Genomic DNA, 15,428 nt, shown 5'->3' with positions numbered 1-15,428 from the left:
GAATTTTTAAGGTGATTTTTTTTTTTTAATTTGGGGTCTAAGGGGGAAACATTACTTATTAAGTTAAATTATGGATTTTTACTTTGGGCACATATTTAGGATATTAAGGTCAATTTCTTGGACACACGGATTGCCATGCAAGACGGGTGACTGATGACTTAGTCATTCACATGAGGCAGGGGGGTGGTATAATCCGATATAATCCAGGCACGATTCATCTTTACAAAAGTGAGCATCTCCACACTGTGGCAAGAGAGCCTCGTTCTTTGCGGTGTTACGATGTTACCCGCTGCACTAAATACCCTCTCTGACGCCACACTACTGGCTGGGCAGGAAAGCAGAGCCAAGGCAAACTCTGCCAGTTGAGGCCAAATCTCCAGTTTTTCTGCCCAGTACTGCACGGGGTCGGTGACACTTTGGGGCAGGGCAGAATCAAGGTAGGCAGTGACCTGGTGGCTGAGCTCATGCTGGTCCATGCCATGAGTCCGGTGCTGTGTCCTTTCTTTACCAGCTGGCTGCATGAAATCGCTCATGAGGGCTTTCAGGCTGTAGCGGCTTCTGACGCCTTCACTAGTGGTGGTGGGAGTGGAGCGCGCTGGTTCCCCCCCCAGAGGATGTTGTCTGGGAACCTGGCTGGTCTCGCAGGTAAGTTGAGACCAACTGACTGGTGAGCATGTCCCTGTAGTACACCAGTTTAGCCTCCCTCTGTGATGGCAAGAAGAATTCTGCCATTTTGTGGCGGAAGCGAGGGTCCCACAGGGTGGCCAGCCAGTATTGGTCCCTCTGGCGGATGTCCACAATCCGGCTATCATTCCGCAGACACTCCCGCAGACACCTTGCCATCTGCACCAAGGACAATGAGCGCCTCTCCTCTCCACTGTCCTCGGTATAGTTACAGGGTCTGCTGGGGCCTTCCTCCTCTTCCTCTACCACCTCTTCCTCCATCTCCTCCGGTGATGGAGAGGCAGAGAAGCCAGGTGGCAGTGTGTGGAATGGCTGGGCGTAGACATCTTCCTCCTCCTCAACCTCCATCTGCACTTCATCCAGCTCTGGGCTCAAGGCGATGTTCAGCCTTGGAGTTGTGGCCTGGGAATCCTTGCTGATGATGTTGGTCAGCGCACTTTCCAGAACATGGAGGAGTGGGATGATGTCGTTGATCCCATCACAAAGAGAGTTGCGTCCTCAAAAGGGATCAACAAATGGCAGACTTCCCGCATTAACTGCCAGTGTGTTACTTGGAAGTCGCAGTGTGGCATGAGGCTGCCTGATTACCCCATGAGGTAGTCTGTTACGGCTGACCTTTGCTCATACAGGCGGTCGAGCATACGGAGGGCAGAATTCCAGCGGGTTGGCACGTCGCAGATTAGCCGATGTTGGGGCTCTCTGGATTCTGAGCAGGGTGTTCCTTGCAGCGTAGGAGTGGCTTAAATGTTTGCACACTCTACATGACATCCTCATAGGGTCATGTAGTGCATGAAATGATCGGAGAAACCTGTGCACTATGAGTTTGATCACATGTGCCATACAAGGTGTATGAGTCAGCCCTCCCCGCTGAAGTGCAGAGACAATGTTCCTCCCATTGTCCGCTATGACACTTCCCACCGTTAGTCGACATGGGGTCAGCCATTCAGCTATCTCCTCCCTAATGGTCCGGAGGAGCTCCTGCCCACTGTGGCTTCGTTCACCCAGGCTAACCAAATGGAGGACAGCCTGAGAGCGCCGGGCCTGACATCGGTGGTAAGACACCGGGGCGGGTTGGACTGCAGTGGTGGTGGAGGCAGAACTTGTGCTACCCGCTGCTGGCCCCCTAAAGCATCGTGGAGGTGACAGTGGTAAGAATGGGACGACTTCCTGATGGTCTCCTGGGAGGATGTTGACCCAATGGGCAGTAACGGACATGTACTGCCCTTGCCCATAATTAGAGGACCAGACATCAGCACTCAGGTGTCTTGGAAACCGAGAGTCCCAATGAGTCGCCAACCTTTCTCTTCACATAACTGTGCAGTGATGGGACAGCTTTGCCAGAGAAGTAGTAGCGGCTGGGGACTTGCCATCTGGGGTGCGCACACGCCACAAAATCCCTGAAAGGCTGGGAGTCCACAACATTAAAAGGCAGGGACTAAAGCACCAGCAGCTTAACCAGGTGTCCGGCCAGTTTCTGTGCCATGGGATGGCTGCTGAAATACACCTGACGTTTGGCCATGGACTCAGTCAGGAATTGCTGCCTCATTAGGGGTGTACATGGCAGTGAGACTGTGCTGCTGCTGGCAACTGAGGCTGACGAGCCCTGAGTTCCAGTGAGAGGATGCTGCATGATGGGATCTGCAGTGTATGGTGCATCCTGACAGGAGGTGGTATTGGGGTCACGTTTTTTCCAGGCCTGTTGGTGTTGCCTTTCCATGTGCTTCCTCATGGATGTTGTCCCAAGATTATCACCCCTGCCACGACTGACCCTCTCATTGCACAGCAGGCACAGAGCGATGTGCTTATCTGTCCCCAGTGAAAGAACTGCCAGACGACAGAGGACCGTGGTTTCCTGCCAGCCACGGGGGGTCTTGCTGGTTGATCACTGCCACCGCTGCCTGAGGGTCCCCTCCCAGGACCAAGGCTTGGAGGTAATGGACTCTGCCTGGTAGGTTGTCTTCTACCCCTCCCTCTTGTGCCTCGCTTCCTTGCACCAGTGGGATGTTGCTGTCTCGGTAGCACCTCGATTTCCTCCCCTGATGACGCTGAGGATAAGGGTGCTTGGGGGCGCCACATCCGATCAGCGACATCATCATCACCACCACTGCTACTGTCCTCCAGTGGCTGGGACAGGATCTCAGGTGTGGCACTGGATGCCCCTTCTTGGCTTACAGCCAACACCTCCTCTGCAGTCTCAGCACATTCCACCTGCTGACTTTGGGGGACTACTACTACTACCTCCTCCTCCTCATCAGTAAAAAGTGGTAGAGAATCCAAAGGCAGATAAAGATTTGCCAACAGTTCCCTGGCAGAAGGTGCCCCAAAGGTGAGTGGCATAGTAATAACAGGGGACGGGGCAGAGGACTCTCGCTGATTGTTCCATGTAAGGGTGGTGTCGGATGATCCAGCCGACCTCGTTTGGAAGCTTTGGGCGGTGGAAGTGGAGGATTGGGTAAGCCAATCTAGAACCGCTGGCTGTGTGGTTCTTACAGAACCACTGGGTGTCTGGGGTAGCTGCACCCTGCTGCCACGCCTGTTGCCCCGGCTGCCACCGGGCCTGGTGCTGCCATTTCTCCTAGCCTCACTGCCTGTTGCAGTCCTTGCCTGTGAAGTGCTGGATGTAGGACGCTTGGACATGGTTCTTTTGTTGGGGGAAAATAAAAGAAGCTACTGGCCGCAAGGCACAAACTTTCAGTGACAATCTTGTGGGTTGGCGGCACCCAGCAAAGTAGCAATGTACAGGTAATCACAAAAAAAAAAAATATTTTTATTTTTACTTTTTTTGTGTTTTTTTTTGTACTTTTTTAAACTTTTTTTTAATGATCTTTTTAAAGAACTTTTGTGGTTGCAGGCAGCTATACGGGGTTGACAGCACCCAGCAAAGCAGCAATGTACAGGTTATCACAAACAAACAAACAAACAAACCACCTTTTTTTAAAAAACTTTTTTAGTTTTTTTTTTTAACAACTTTTTGGGTTGCAGCTATACGGGGTTGACAGCACCCAGCAAAGCAGCAATGTATAGGTTATCACAAACGAACAAACAAACAAACCTTTTTTTTTACTTTTTTAGTTTTTTTTTTTTTAACAACTTTTTGGGTTGCAGCTATACGGGGTTGACGGCACCCAGCAAAGCAGCAATGTACAAGTTATCACAAACAAACAACCTTTTTTTTTACTTTTTTAGTTTTTTTTTTAACAACTTTTTGGGTTGCAGCTATACGGGGTTGACAGCACCCAGCAAAGCAGCAATGTACAGGTTATCACAAACGAATAAACAAACAACCTTTTTTTAAAAAACTTTTTTAGGGTTTTTTTTTAACAACTTTTTTGGTTGCAGCTATACGGGGGTTGACGGCACCCACCACAGCAGCAACAACTAGCGTCTCCTCTCAGTCACAGAATGGTAGCTGGTTCTTACTCTTCTCACTTTTCTCTGTCTTTTTTTTATATCCCTATCTCTGCCTGGATATCACAAGTTTTTTACTTCCTATCTCTGCCTATTTCTCCCTCTCTCTACCTCCCTGTAGCTATGTACTTGTTTGCCTATCTATCTATGTGCTTTCCCTGCCTAACTAGCACGGAGCTCCTCTCTCTCTGCAGTCTAGACACATAATGAGAAAGAGCAGGGACGCTCAGACACTTCCTATTCCTGGAGTGAAGTCACACATCTTGATATTCACATAAAAACAGGATAAAAGGGATTATAGGAGTAATAATTCCTTGTATCCTCTTCCATTCTGTGAAAACAATACAGTTTTGCGACGCCGTTGCGATTTTAACGAACTTCGGAACTAACTTTTTGAAAGTTCGGTTCGGTACCGAACCAAACTTTTTGCAAAGTTCGTAACGAATCTGCCGGGAGCCTCTGATGCGGCCACAGCGTGGAGCAGGTAAAGTATCTTCCTAGCAGCGGGGTTAATGGGGGCGGCACTTACGACAATATGACAATGCGAGAATGTAATCACATTGACACTGACAGAAGCGGTATCCGCAGCGGATTTCGTGGATGTGTTACGTGTGAATCTAGCCTTAATAGAAAAAGTGGATGCCTTTTCTGTTTTTTAAACATAGTGTGAACATAGCCTATAGCAGAACCCCCATCACTAAATGGCAAATGTATTAATGTGTCTGCGCTCTTTTTTGGCTAATACTGAGTTTTTGCACACAGTGAATTTTTTAGCACAACATTTATCATCAGGGTGAGTGGGTGAGAGGGACTTGGCTGAATACACGCATCCTCCTGGGTTAGTATACATGTAACATGATTGGGTGACTTCACCTGTTGTTTGGTACCTATCCAGTACCCTTGGCACTTTATAGGTTTTTGCCTGTTTGAAGAAAAAACTATTTTTCTCTTGCCATTCTATGTCTTTCTTCCTGCATTTGTATTTGTTCGCCATCTAGTGGAGGCTGCCTGCATTACAACATCTATACTTTTTTCTATGAGCATTCTCTATGCATGTGCAATATATTATTCCATAAAGTATATATGTATGTCCCCTCACCAATTTCTTTATTGTATGGTTCTGTTTCATCTTTTTTCATTGTTTTAATGAATTTTATTAAGTATTAATTATTTAAATAAAGATTACAATAATATTTATTTTTGATTGTCCTGCATTCTTTGTATCCCTTTGTGGATCTTTTTTGTTTGATTTACAACATTTATCAAGGCAAATTAGCTATATTTTTCTACTTTACCATCACATCCACTATAAGGCTATGTTCACACTGCGTATGAATCCGTCCGTAGTGCGAACCGCAAATATACGCCCGTAGTTTTGAGGTTGATGCGTTCGCTTGAAAGTATACGATATACGGCCGCACAATGCACACTACGAATGAGCTTACGGCCGGATCGTATACGGCTCCGTGAAAAATGAACAAGACCATTGTTTGAGGACGGAAATGTTGAAACTCACGGCCGTTGATTTCCATGCGGTCCCGTACGAAGTACTTATTTCAGCCAAATTGAACTAGATTTTTCGATCCAAAAGGTTCTGTGTGGTTTACGGGGCTGGGCGCAGATTTCCAAGTAAATGACCTGCTTCAGATCGCTTCAAAACAAGCTAGGGAAGCATAACTGTACTACGGGCGTATGTTCGTGGTTCCTACGCATCTGGCCGCATGTCTATTTTTCCCATGCCCGTAGTTTCAGCCGCACATGTACGGCGGTGTACGATCTATGGACGGATTCATACGCAGTGTGAACATAGCCTTAAGGTGCGTTCACACATTTTGCGCAAAAATTAAAAAATTACCCGATAATTCTGCCAAAAAAGGTATCTGAAACCACTGCTGTTGCAAAAACTGATTTCGGGTGCGTTCACACCTAACGGATCCGCAGCGGATTTCTCGCTGCGGATCCCTGCCCTGTACACTTATGGGCAGACCTAAGACATCCCACTGTGGACATCCCGCTGTGAGTATGTCAGCAGCCCCGTTAAGCCCCCTGCCACCAGAGCGTATACTTCGCCTGCTTCCTGCTCCGGCTTGCTTCGGGGGACCCGGTGGCTTTACGTTCTGCTTAGTCAATCAGTGCGCTGCAGCGGGGCAGTGAACTCATTGGCCGAGCAGGACGTGCCGGGAACCCCTGAAGCAAGCCGGAGCATGGAGGTGGTGATGTATACTCTCTGGCAGCGGGGGGGTTAACGGGCAGGCTGCTGACATACTCACAGCGGGATGTTCTTAAGTGTATACAGGGCAGGGATCCGCTGCGGATCCGTTAGGTGTGAACGCACCCTAAATCAGTTTTTGCAACAGCAGGAAGAGTGGTTTCAGATAGCTTTTTTGGCAGAATTATCGTGTAATTTTTTTTATTTTTGCGCAAAAAAAAGGCACATGTGCAGTGTTCAGACAAGTGATGAGTAAGAGAAAGAAAGTGGTGAAGAGGGCGGGGAGGAGGGAATGAAAGGCGGTGCAGGCCTAGAGCACAGACACCCTAGGCCACACCAATTTGACACAGGGCTGCAAGTTTAAAAGTTGTTTTTTAGGACAATAACTGCATCACCTGCCGAACGGACCCCAGGACAGATCTTGGATTAAAAGCAGCTATCCGAAGGTACAAGTGGTTTGGGGGGGGACAGATTGTTGGTACAGAGTCGCTTTAAGATGAAGAGTAAGTGAGACATCGGACAGGATCTGGTTTTACATTGATACGGATGTCAGGCATCATGTATTACTTATAAATAAACAACACATCCAATTTTTGCTGCTTTTTTATTAGCATGTTGTCCTCACTTAAAGCAACAGAAAGGAATTATTTTTTGTTCTTGATGGTTTCCCCTTCCAAGAAAGATGTCATCCGTTTAGATGTTCTAATAAATAAAAAATATAAAGTTAAAACATATAAAAAGGTAATATGCAAAATCAAATACATTTACCTAGCTTTGTAATTTTTTTTTCCATTCACTGGTTTTTGTTAAAAACAATTTACATAGGTGGAGTCATAAAGTCTAAGGGCCATGGAGCATTAATCGGCTGATTCAGGCAATTTCGGACGATTATAGCTTTGTGTAATAGAGACAATGATCAGCCGATGACAACTATCATCAGTTAATCATGTCTTTTGCTCCTGACCTAAAATAATCTGCTACATGTAATAATGATGCATGGCTGACAGCTAACAATTCTGTAAAAAAAAAAAAATTGTATACATTACCTGTCCACAGTCTCGGTGTTTTTCTGCTCGCTTCCTGGAGCTGCTGCTGCAGCTTTATGGCGGGTCTCTGGACTGACAGGCCACTTAGCCAATCACTGGCTGCTGCGGTCCCGGGAAGTGAGCAGAGTGCAGAAGAACACTGAGGACCGTGGAGAGGTAATGCATACAGTTCAAGGGTAAGGGCTGCATGAACATCGCTAATGATATCCGTGCAGTCCTTGTTAAACGATTATCAAGCCATGTAATAGGCTAGGTAAGTGACGCCGATCTAGCAGATTGGCACTTGCTTACAGGTGACATGTAATAGGACCCTAAGGGTCCTTTTACACACACACATGTTACTTTTATTACAATATCAGATACTCAATACCATAATATTAGATATATGCCATAAAGTGGTAATATGTTTTATGTCAATTTTCTAAGAAGATTAGAAAATTGGACATTTATTAAGACTGGCATACTCCTACACCAGTCTTAAATAAGGCCCAGATCCCTTCTACACTGCCGGATTTACTAAGAGGCGCACGCTGTTGTTAATCCAGCAGGACCTGCACCTGCCGCATGGCGGGTGATGAAGTCCTCTGGAACAAGTGTAGATTTCTGACATGATTTACAGCTCTTTCCAGGTCTAAGTCATGGTAAATTAGGCGCAATTGTTACGTCTCTCCCCACTCAGCCATCATGTGAGCGGGCTTGTACGCCAAAGAAAAGGATTTTGGAGTCCAAAATGTGCCCCTTGGTCGCTGCAAATGAAACTAGCACTGTCTAGAAAATACTCACTGTCTTTATAAATAGCTGATGGCATGTCAAAATTTATGACAGGGGAAGCGTGGTAGCAGTGTGACCCAATCCCCGGCTCCTTGCTAATTCCGACACTTTAGCCCCATTATAGTCTACCAGGCTAAAGTGTTGGAATTATTGAGCAACATACCTTTATATACATAACTTACACTGTTGATCCAGGAGATGTAAGAGGAGACTTTGGTAAACACCGATGGTTTCTGGTAGTAGTTGCATCCAAGAGACGATCCAAAGCTGACAATACCATGGACTTGGTACACGCCATTAACTGCACAGTTGAGGGGTCCTCCAGAATCACCCTAAAATACAGAATAAAATAAAATTTAATTTCCATTTGCTAATGCTAATGCCTGCCCAAAAGGAAAGAGTATAATGGCAGAACATGTGTATTGTGACGTATTTCATCTGATTTAGAATTTTGGAAGAACAATTGTTATGGGTAATGCTTAAATTAACTTTATTTTCTATGAAGGGTAAAAAGATGCAACTTACATTGCAAGAAGACTTTACTCCATCTCCACCGGCACAGATCATGCTGGTCTTGACAGTGCTTCCCCACCAGTTGCTAAGTGAGCAGGTTGAGTGGGCAACAACGGGCAGATTGGCTTGCTGGAGAATAGTGGCAAGAGATCCTCCGGCTGCAAATGGCAAGTTTTTATTAAGGTTTTAGATACTCTTAGAAGATGATTTTTGATAGTCAATATAGAGACTATAGATACTACATGTACTTGCCATATTGTGCTACATGACTGGGGTCTGTAACTTGTATCTCACAGTTCTTACATTTTTATTTAAACATAATTATTTCATGATTACAGTGATGAGTTACTTTCTGACATCATGCTATATACAATTTTATATTGCACAACATTTGGTGGACTCTGTGGGGTTTGTTACTTTCTTGAGAAGCTTTGAAATGAAACAATAAAGTTCTTTTTGCTGTTGGTAGAGGGGTCTCACTGCATGTGGGTCTAACAACTATATTAATTAAAAATAATTTAAAGCACCCATTTCAGCATTTGATCATCTCTATCAACCTCTTCACAATCCAAAACCACGATTAAACCATAAACATCCTAGGCCATCATTGATAATGGTTATCCCTAAAAATGAGTGATTTGGAACAAATTAGATTTGTTCAGAATTTTACAAAAAATCAGATTTTTCAAAATCCGATTTTTTTTGCCAGTAAATTTGGGCTTCTATACTAAGCATATGTTCACACTGAGAAAATGAGGCAAAATTCCACAGCAGAACTCTCCACCGCAGAATCCCCTCTGCCTCAGTGTGACTCTGCTTCTCTATGAGAGAGCGTGCGCTCCTCCGCTGCTGCCGCTCTCTGCTCAAAGAAGTTACATGTCACTTCTTCGAGTGGAGGGTGGCAGCAGCAGAGGAGCGTGCGCTCTCCCATAGACAAGCTATGGCACACTGAGGAAATCAGGAGGAATTCCACGGCAGAACTCTCCGCCGCAGAATTCCGCCTGATTTCCTCAGTGTGAACGTACCCTTGTAAAGCAGTGAGGCTTACATTGTATGCCTGGTTCCCAGTTCACCTTCACTGATTTGTGCTGAAAGGAGGTAAGCAATATTTCTGCTTATTGTCTGGCCAAAAAGAGGTAAGTGGTGATGCCATAAATTGCCACTTATCTCCTTACCTGGCACTCTGCATCTGGCCCATTACATGTAGGGCCAAATCCACATCCACCTAATCTAACCAATAGCAGATTCACTGTGAATGCTCCTAAAATTCTATCCATATATCTAGATATAAGACTTATTAACCCTAAACCACCAGTGATTTTGTATATATCTGGATCCATCACTAGCCTTTTAAACCCCCTATTCAAAATGTGTCATGTATACATACAGAGAGAGGACTAAGTGGGTATATTAGCATAATAGTAGAGTACCTTTTTAACTGCCTGCTCATGAGCTATTACTTGCAAGCAGGCAAATTACTCAGTGGCAAAGGGGCATGGCCTAACCGGGGTGTGGTCTGATATGTCAAACCAGAATTTCGGCACAAAATTCTGGCATAAATTACCAGTAAGTGGGGTAATATTAGACCAAAATTCTTAGACATACCCCAAATCTCTGAAAGATCCTGAGACACTGGTACTTTCTTAGAACGTGTAGTAAGTAACTGTAAGTATTTTGACAATTTTAGTAAATCTGTCCAACTGTCTATGTTCTACAGAGAGAACTTACTTTTGAGTCTTCCCCATCCAGTTACCACACAGTTGTAGTTATGGGCCAGAGTAGATCCACTTGCAGGCAGCGTAGCCAGTTTCACAGCACTGCTCAGGGTAGCACTGGAGGCCAGCCACAGGATTGCAATATCATATCTGTATTGAGAGCGAAAAGAAAAATTCCTAGTATTCTAGTACTTCTAAAAATTCTAGGAATTTTAAACCATTTTTTAAAATAGAAATCACATTTTACTGAAAATGTGATATTTTGTGATATCGGTCTTACTAGATATTGCTGGTAATAAAGAGATTAAAATGCATTCAAAACTGAACAACTACCTAAATCTGAGACAGACCGAAATAGCTAAGTTGACACTGTTTTGCACCATTTGTTTCAGAGTGCAATAGCATGAAAGACGTAAGCCCTGCTACAGAGGTACTATAGCTGTCTATGTAATTAGCACGAATGTAGGTGTATGGATTATAAAGATAGACACACCCAGACCCTTATGCCCATTGGGGCCCAAACACCCACATAAGATGATACTAGTATTATAAATGGCACATGTATAAGATTTTGCCTTAAAGGCTATGTTCACACAACATATTTTTTATTAAATGGTCGTTGTTTGCAATTAAAACAACTGCCGTTCTTGTCATAAAAAATATGTTGCATTGAAGTCAATGCTAACAATGGTCATTGTTTACACAATGTATTGAACAATGGCTGTTGTTCACTACGACCGTGGAAGTAATTGACATTTCAAACTTTTCCAGCCGTTGTGCATTACAGTCAATGCAGTTTTTTAGTGCTGTTGTTTGACACTCACTACACCGCCATTGGTTTTGAGTGCCAAACAACAGCCGTTGTGTGTAATTGTGTGAACATAGCCTAAGACTAGAAGTTTCAAGTAGGGCACAAGGGCTAATACTTTAGTGTAGGTAGTGTGGCTTTTTGGTTTATATAATGACTAATGTTTATGTTTGTACACTTTGTAGGATGTAAACCTACCCAGCAGCAACGTTGTTGGTGTTCCAGCTAGCATGTCTCCTGATGGAAGAGACAGAAATGTACTGTTCAGTGCCATCATTAGCGCTAAGACTGTGCTCTCCAAGGCCCACACGGAAGGTAAGATTACTGTTAGAAAAGACAAGATAGAAAGTTATATATAATGGGTACAGGGTAAAAACGTTATCTCCCAGTATTTTTTTTTACCTGTCCACACAATGAGCAGCAGTCAGGACACGGTTAGCACGGATCAGGGAAGCCCCACAAGTGTGATACCAGCTACTACCAGATCGATACTGAAGAGATACCTAGAAGACGGCAGTAATAGGGAAAATAGTACAATATTAATAGTTATGTTTTTTTAATAGTCCTCGGTGCTTGCTTTCCTTTCCTCATTTTTGGCTCATGTTCTGCCTTACTTTGAACTGTTCCTACAATGATATATAGACTTTAGAGCCAGCTCACAATAGTCACAATAGGATAGACAACCCTTTTTCGGCTATAGCATTATATGTTGCTGGTGTTGATACACTGAGTAGCCTACTTAGTTAAGGCCAAGCTCAATAATACACAAGGACAAATGTAAGACAATACTTATACTGATGCTTTATATGTGATATAATGGATCACACATTTTTTTTAAATGATATTTTTAGAAGAAACCAATATAATATTTAAAAATGATACATGAAGGTTGAAATTATACTATTACTATGTAATAAATTATAATTATATATATAGTATTTTTGTTTAATTTTCTGAGTGTTCTCCTTCTCAGTACTAACCTGCCAGGGCCAGGCATTCTTTGCAGCATTAGTTCCTCCTACCACACGTACATTTTCATTATCTTCAAGGTAGCGGATGTTATCCTCATGACAATATCCTTTTGTGTAAAATAATACATACATAAAATTTCCATAAACAGCAATAATAATAATGTTACTAGATAGCATTGATCAGCTATAGCAGTATATGGTAATTTATGCAATGTTACTCCAATACAACTTGTATACAACTAGATATCTATTTGTGTATCAGAACTAGAGCATGTGTATACAGATCACTTTGGGCCCCCAAAGCCCCGTGGGCCTGATATCTTCCGGGGTTTGCCTGGTGTTGGGAATCTGTACACATTCTTGATAATATGACTAGAGATGAGCGAACCGGGTTCGGGTTCGAGTCGATCCGAACCCGAACTTTCGGCATTTGATTAGCTGGGGCTGCTGAACTTGGATAAAGCTCTAATGTTGTCTGGAAAACATGGATACAGCCAATGACTATATCCATGTTTTCCACATAGCCTTAGGGCTTTATCCAAGTTCAGCAGCCACCGCTCATCGAATGCCGAAAGTTCAGGTTCGGATCGACTCGACCATTGAGCTTCATTTATCATTTAAGTCTAATTGTGTATTAAAGGAGGCAGGGGATGTAGAGTTCCAGAAATAAGTAAATCCTGTATTATTAACATTTTATGATTCTCTATATAAATACGCCAGTGAAAGCAGGTTTCGTTGGCTGCTATGGCTTAGTATATTTGTAAGTAAGTAATCCTAAGCTAGTGTTCTTTATATTTTCTTGCCTATTTAATATGTCATTTATTTTATTGGTCTAGTCTTCTATGATATAAAGTTGTTAGCACTAAATCTTTCTGGGTAGATACTTACCACAGAGGACAAGTGTAGCGAGCACAAGAAGCTTGAGCATTTTGATAGGATTCTGTGGGCGATGTGTAAAAAAATACCGGTTGCCTTGTTTTATATATCACTGAAAGGTGCCCGCTCATAGTGAGAATATTTCCAGGTGTTCTAAATAAAACTGATGGCAAGAAATAAGTCCAATTCCTCAAGGGCAAATAATATAAAAAGATGTTGTTTGAATAAGATATCACAATTGTAAAATTATAAAAACATAAAACGGTTTGATAAAAAAAGGTCAAGGTCAATTCTTTTATTTAATTTGACTCACAACGCTAGTCAATACATAGGGGGACATTTATTATGTCCGACGTTTTTTTACGCCGGACTTAAAAATGTCCCCGCATCTCCGGCGCTACGGGGATTTATGTAGAGGTGGACTGCCTCTACATAAATCCTGTGCGCTCCGGTGCGCATGGCTGAAAACCTACGCCAGCTGAGGACTAGAGTAGGTTTTCGGCGTATCTTTTGGCGGAACAGATGGTGAATCGCGCGGACTAAACCTACCTATTATTTCGCTAGGTTATCTTGCACCTGGGGCAAAATTTCAGTGTTTCCCTTAATAAGATAGTTCTGTACCCCTCTTATGATACACTGTAATGCACTGTGCCACCCACTAGTGAGATATAATGTACTCTACCCCCTTTAGTTTTAACCGACTGTGCCTTCCTTCTCAATGACATAACATACTCTGCCCCCTCCCCGCCCCCAAGAGATCTAAGGCAGATGCATCATTCTGCACAATTTTTTGAGCAGGTGGTACTTTTTATGGGCTGTGCAAAATTCTGCACTAGTTGTGCAAAATTATCATTAGGCGTAGGACTTGATAAATCTTGAACACTTTTTTGCCCATTTTTGGGGGGCTTAAACAGCTTGGCTGAAAAAAGTATGCTAGGGTAGGAGTGGAGTATTGCTGCCGACATTTTTTTGGCGCAAAACAGAAAAATCACACATGATAAATCTCAATGACAAAGTAGCTAATATGAAACAATGCTCCCTCCAATTGTAAAGAATTAAAAAGGGGACAGCCTGTGCAAACTGCTGAAAAGTAGTGCAAATGCCTTTGTGAATTGAGTGCGAATTTTTACGTCATGTGCAAACACAATGATGCAACAGACAGTAAGTGTGGACCCGCTGTGCTACTTAACCGGTTTTGTTTTGGGCCTTACCAGGAAGCGAAGTCTAAGTGCGCTTCAGGTCTTCACCCTTTATCCCCTAGGATGCGGAAGCTGAACTTTTGTGGCTAGGGTACACCCGGTAACTCCACAACTGTGGTCCCGGTATGAGCAGCAGCTGGTTACCTAGAACCAGACAGAGTCAGTGCAAGGCATTGGGAGCAAGCCAGGTTGACAGCAGGATAGTCAGAGCAGTGCCAGGGGTTAGATAGGTATCTTAGACAGACAGGTGAAGGGTCAGGGCAGGCAGCTTTCAAAGGCAGGTTGGGCAGAAAGCATAATCCAAAGAGCAGGCAAGGGTCAGGATACACAGGGATATAGTAAAACAGCAGGCGGACACCTTAACTTGGAATACAAGAATCCAACAATACTCAGATGGGGAGCGGCAGGTAAAGCTAGTTTAAGTAGGTGCAGGTGGCTCTGGATTGTCATTGCAGCAGGAGAAAGAAAGAAGACTCTGGAAGACATGAACATTCCCAGGATTAGCATGGAGCACAGAAGAGGGATGGAAAGGATACAAGATTTATATATAAAAATAATTTTGCAACTTTAAGTTGGATCACAGTTCCATTATTGCGATTATTTATGATATGGAAAGGATGCCACCAGTGAGTCCATTAAGATATAATTGACTTTGCCCCCCCCCCCCATCAACAGGTTTAATGTACTGTGGTTTTTGTACAGTATTTCATACTCCCAAACTGTCCTCAGTAGACACAGCTCTGGTATCTGCTCCTCAGACATGGCTTCCTGGCACAGAGCAGCTGTGTACGGAGCCCCTGTCTTCCTGCACCACTGCTTGACCTTTTAAAGGGGCAAATGTGCTGTGTGTGCAGGCCACAGGTCGCCAGCACTCCACACACACTATACCTCTGTCAGAATAAAGCTGTTGACAGAGGCACTGGGTATTGGGGGTGCCTATCCCCCTGTCCTAAAATCTGTATATCTATATGCACAGAAAAGGTAAGCTGTCTTTTGGGCCTAACAGTTATAGAACAGTGTAAGCAGTTTGGAATGTGAATTGCAGCTGACAGATCACCTTTAACAAATTGTATTCTGTGATCATGTTTTGCATGTTAAATATATGGACCCAAGTATGTAGGAAAAAAAATATTAGGCACATGGACTAGAGAAGAATACTAATAAGAGCCATATGAATGGTCACATCTTGTCTTCACATTACTAGAATTCTGTCATCATTTATGACTGA

At 43.6% G+C, this 15,428-nt stretch overlaps 1 protein-coding gene across 1 annotated transcript; it reads right to left on the bottom strand.

Annotated features, from left to right (window-relative positions):
* Nucleotides 1–6,891: 6,891 nt before the first annotated feature.
* On the bottom strand, nucleotides 6,892–13,090 carry LOC138792645 (chymotrypsin-like elastase family member 1). The gene is made up of 8 exons (XM_069970306.1): nucleotides 13,014–13,090; nucleotides 12,135–12,232; nucleotides 11,557–11,657; nucleotides 11,353–11,478; nucleotides 10,360–10,496; nucleotides 8,644–8,789; nucleotides 8,301–8,450; nucleotides 6,892–7,003 (listed from the first exon to the last, which is right to left on the bottom strand). The coding sequence occupies exons 1-8, from the start codon at nucleotides 13,051–13,053 to the stop codon at nucleotides 6,995–6,997; spliced, it is 807 nt and encodes a 268-aa protein (XP_069826407.1). The 5' UTR covers nucleotides 13,054–13,090; the 3' UTR covers nucleotides 6,892–6,994.
* Between the last annotated feature and the right edge of the window lie 2,338 nt (nucleotides 13,091–15,428).

This window comes from Dendropsophus ebraccatus, chromosome 5 (genome assembly GCF_027789765.1).
Source record: "Dendropsophus ebraccatus isolate aDenEbr1 chromosome 5, aDenEbr1.pat, whole genome shotgun sequence".
Lineage (NCBI taxonomy): Eukaryota > Metazoa > Chordata > Amphibia > Anura > Hylidae > Dendropsophus > Dendropsophus ebraccatus.
This window is presented reverse-complemented; position numbering and strand designations above follow the sequence as displayed.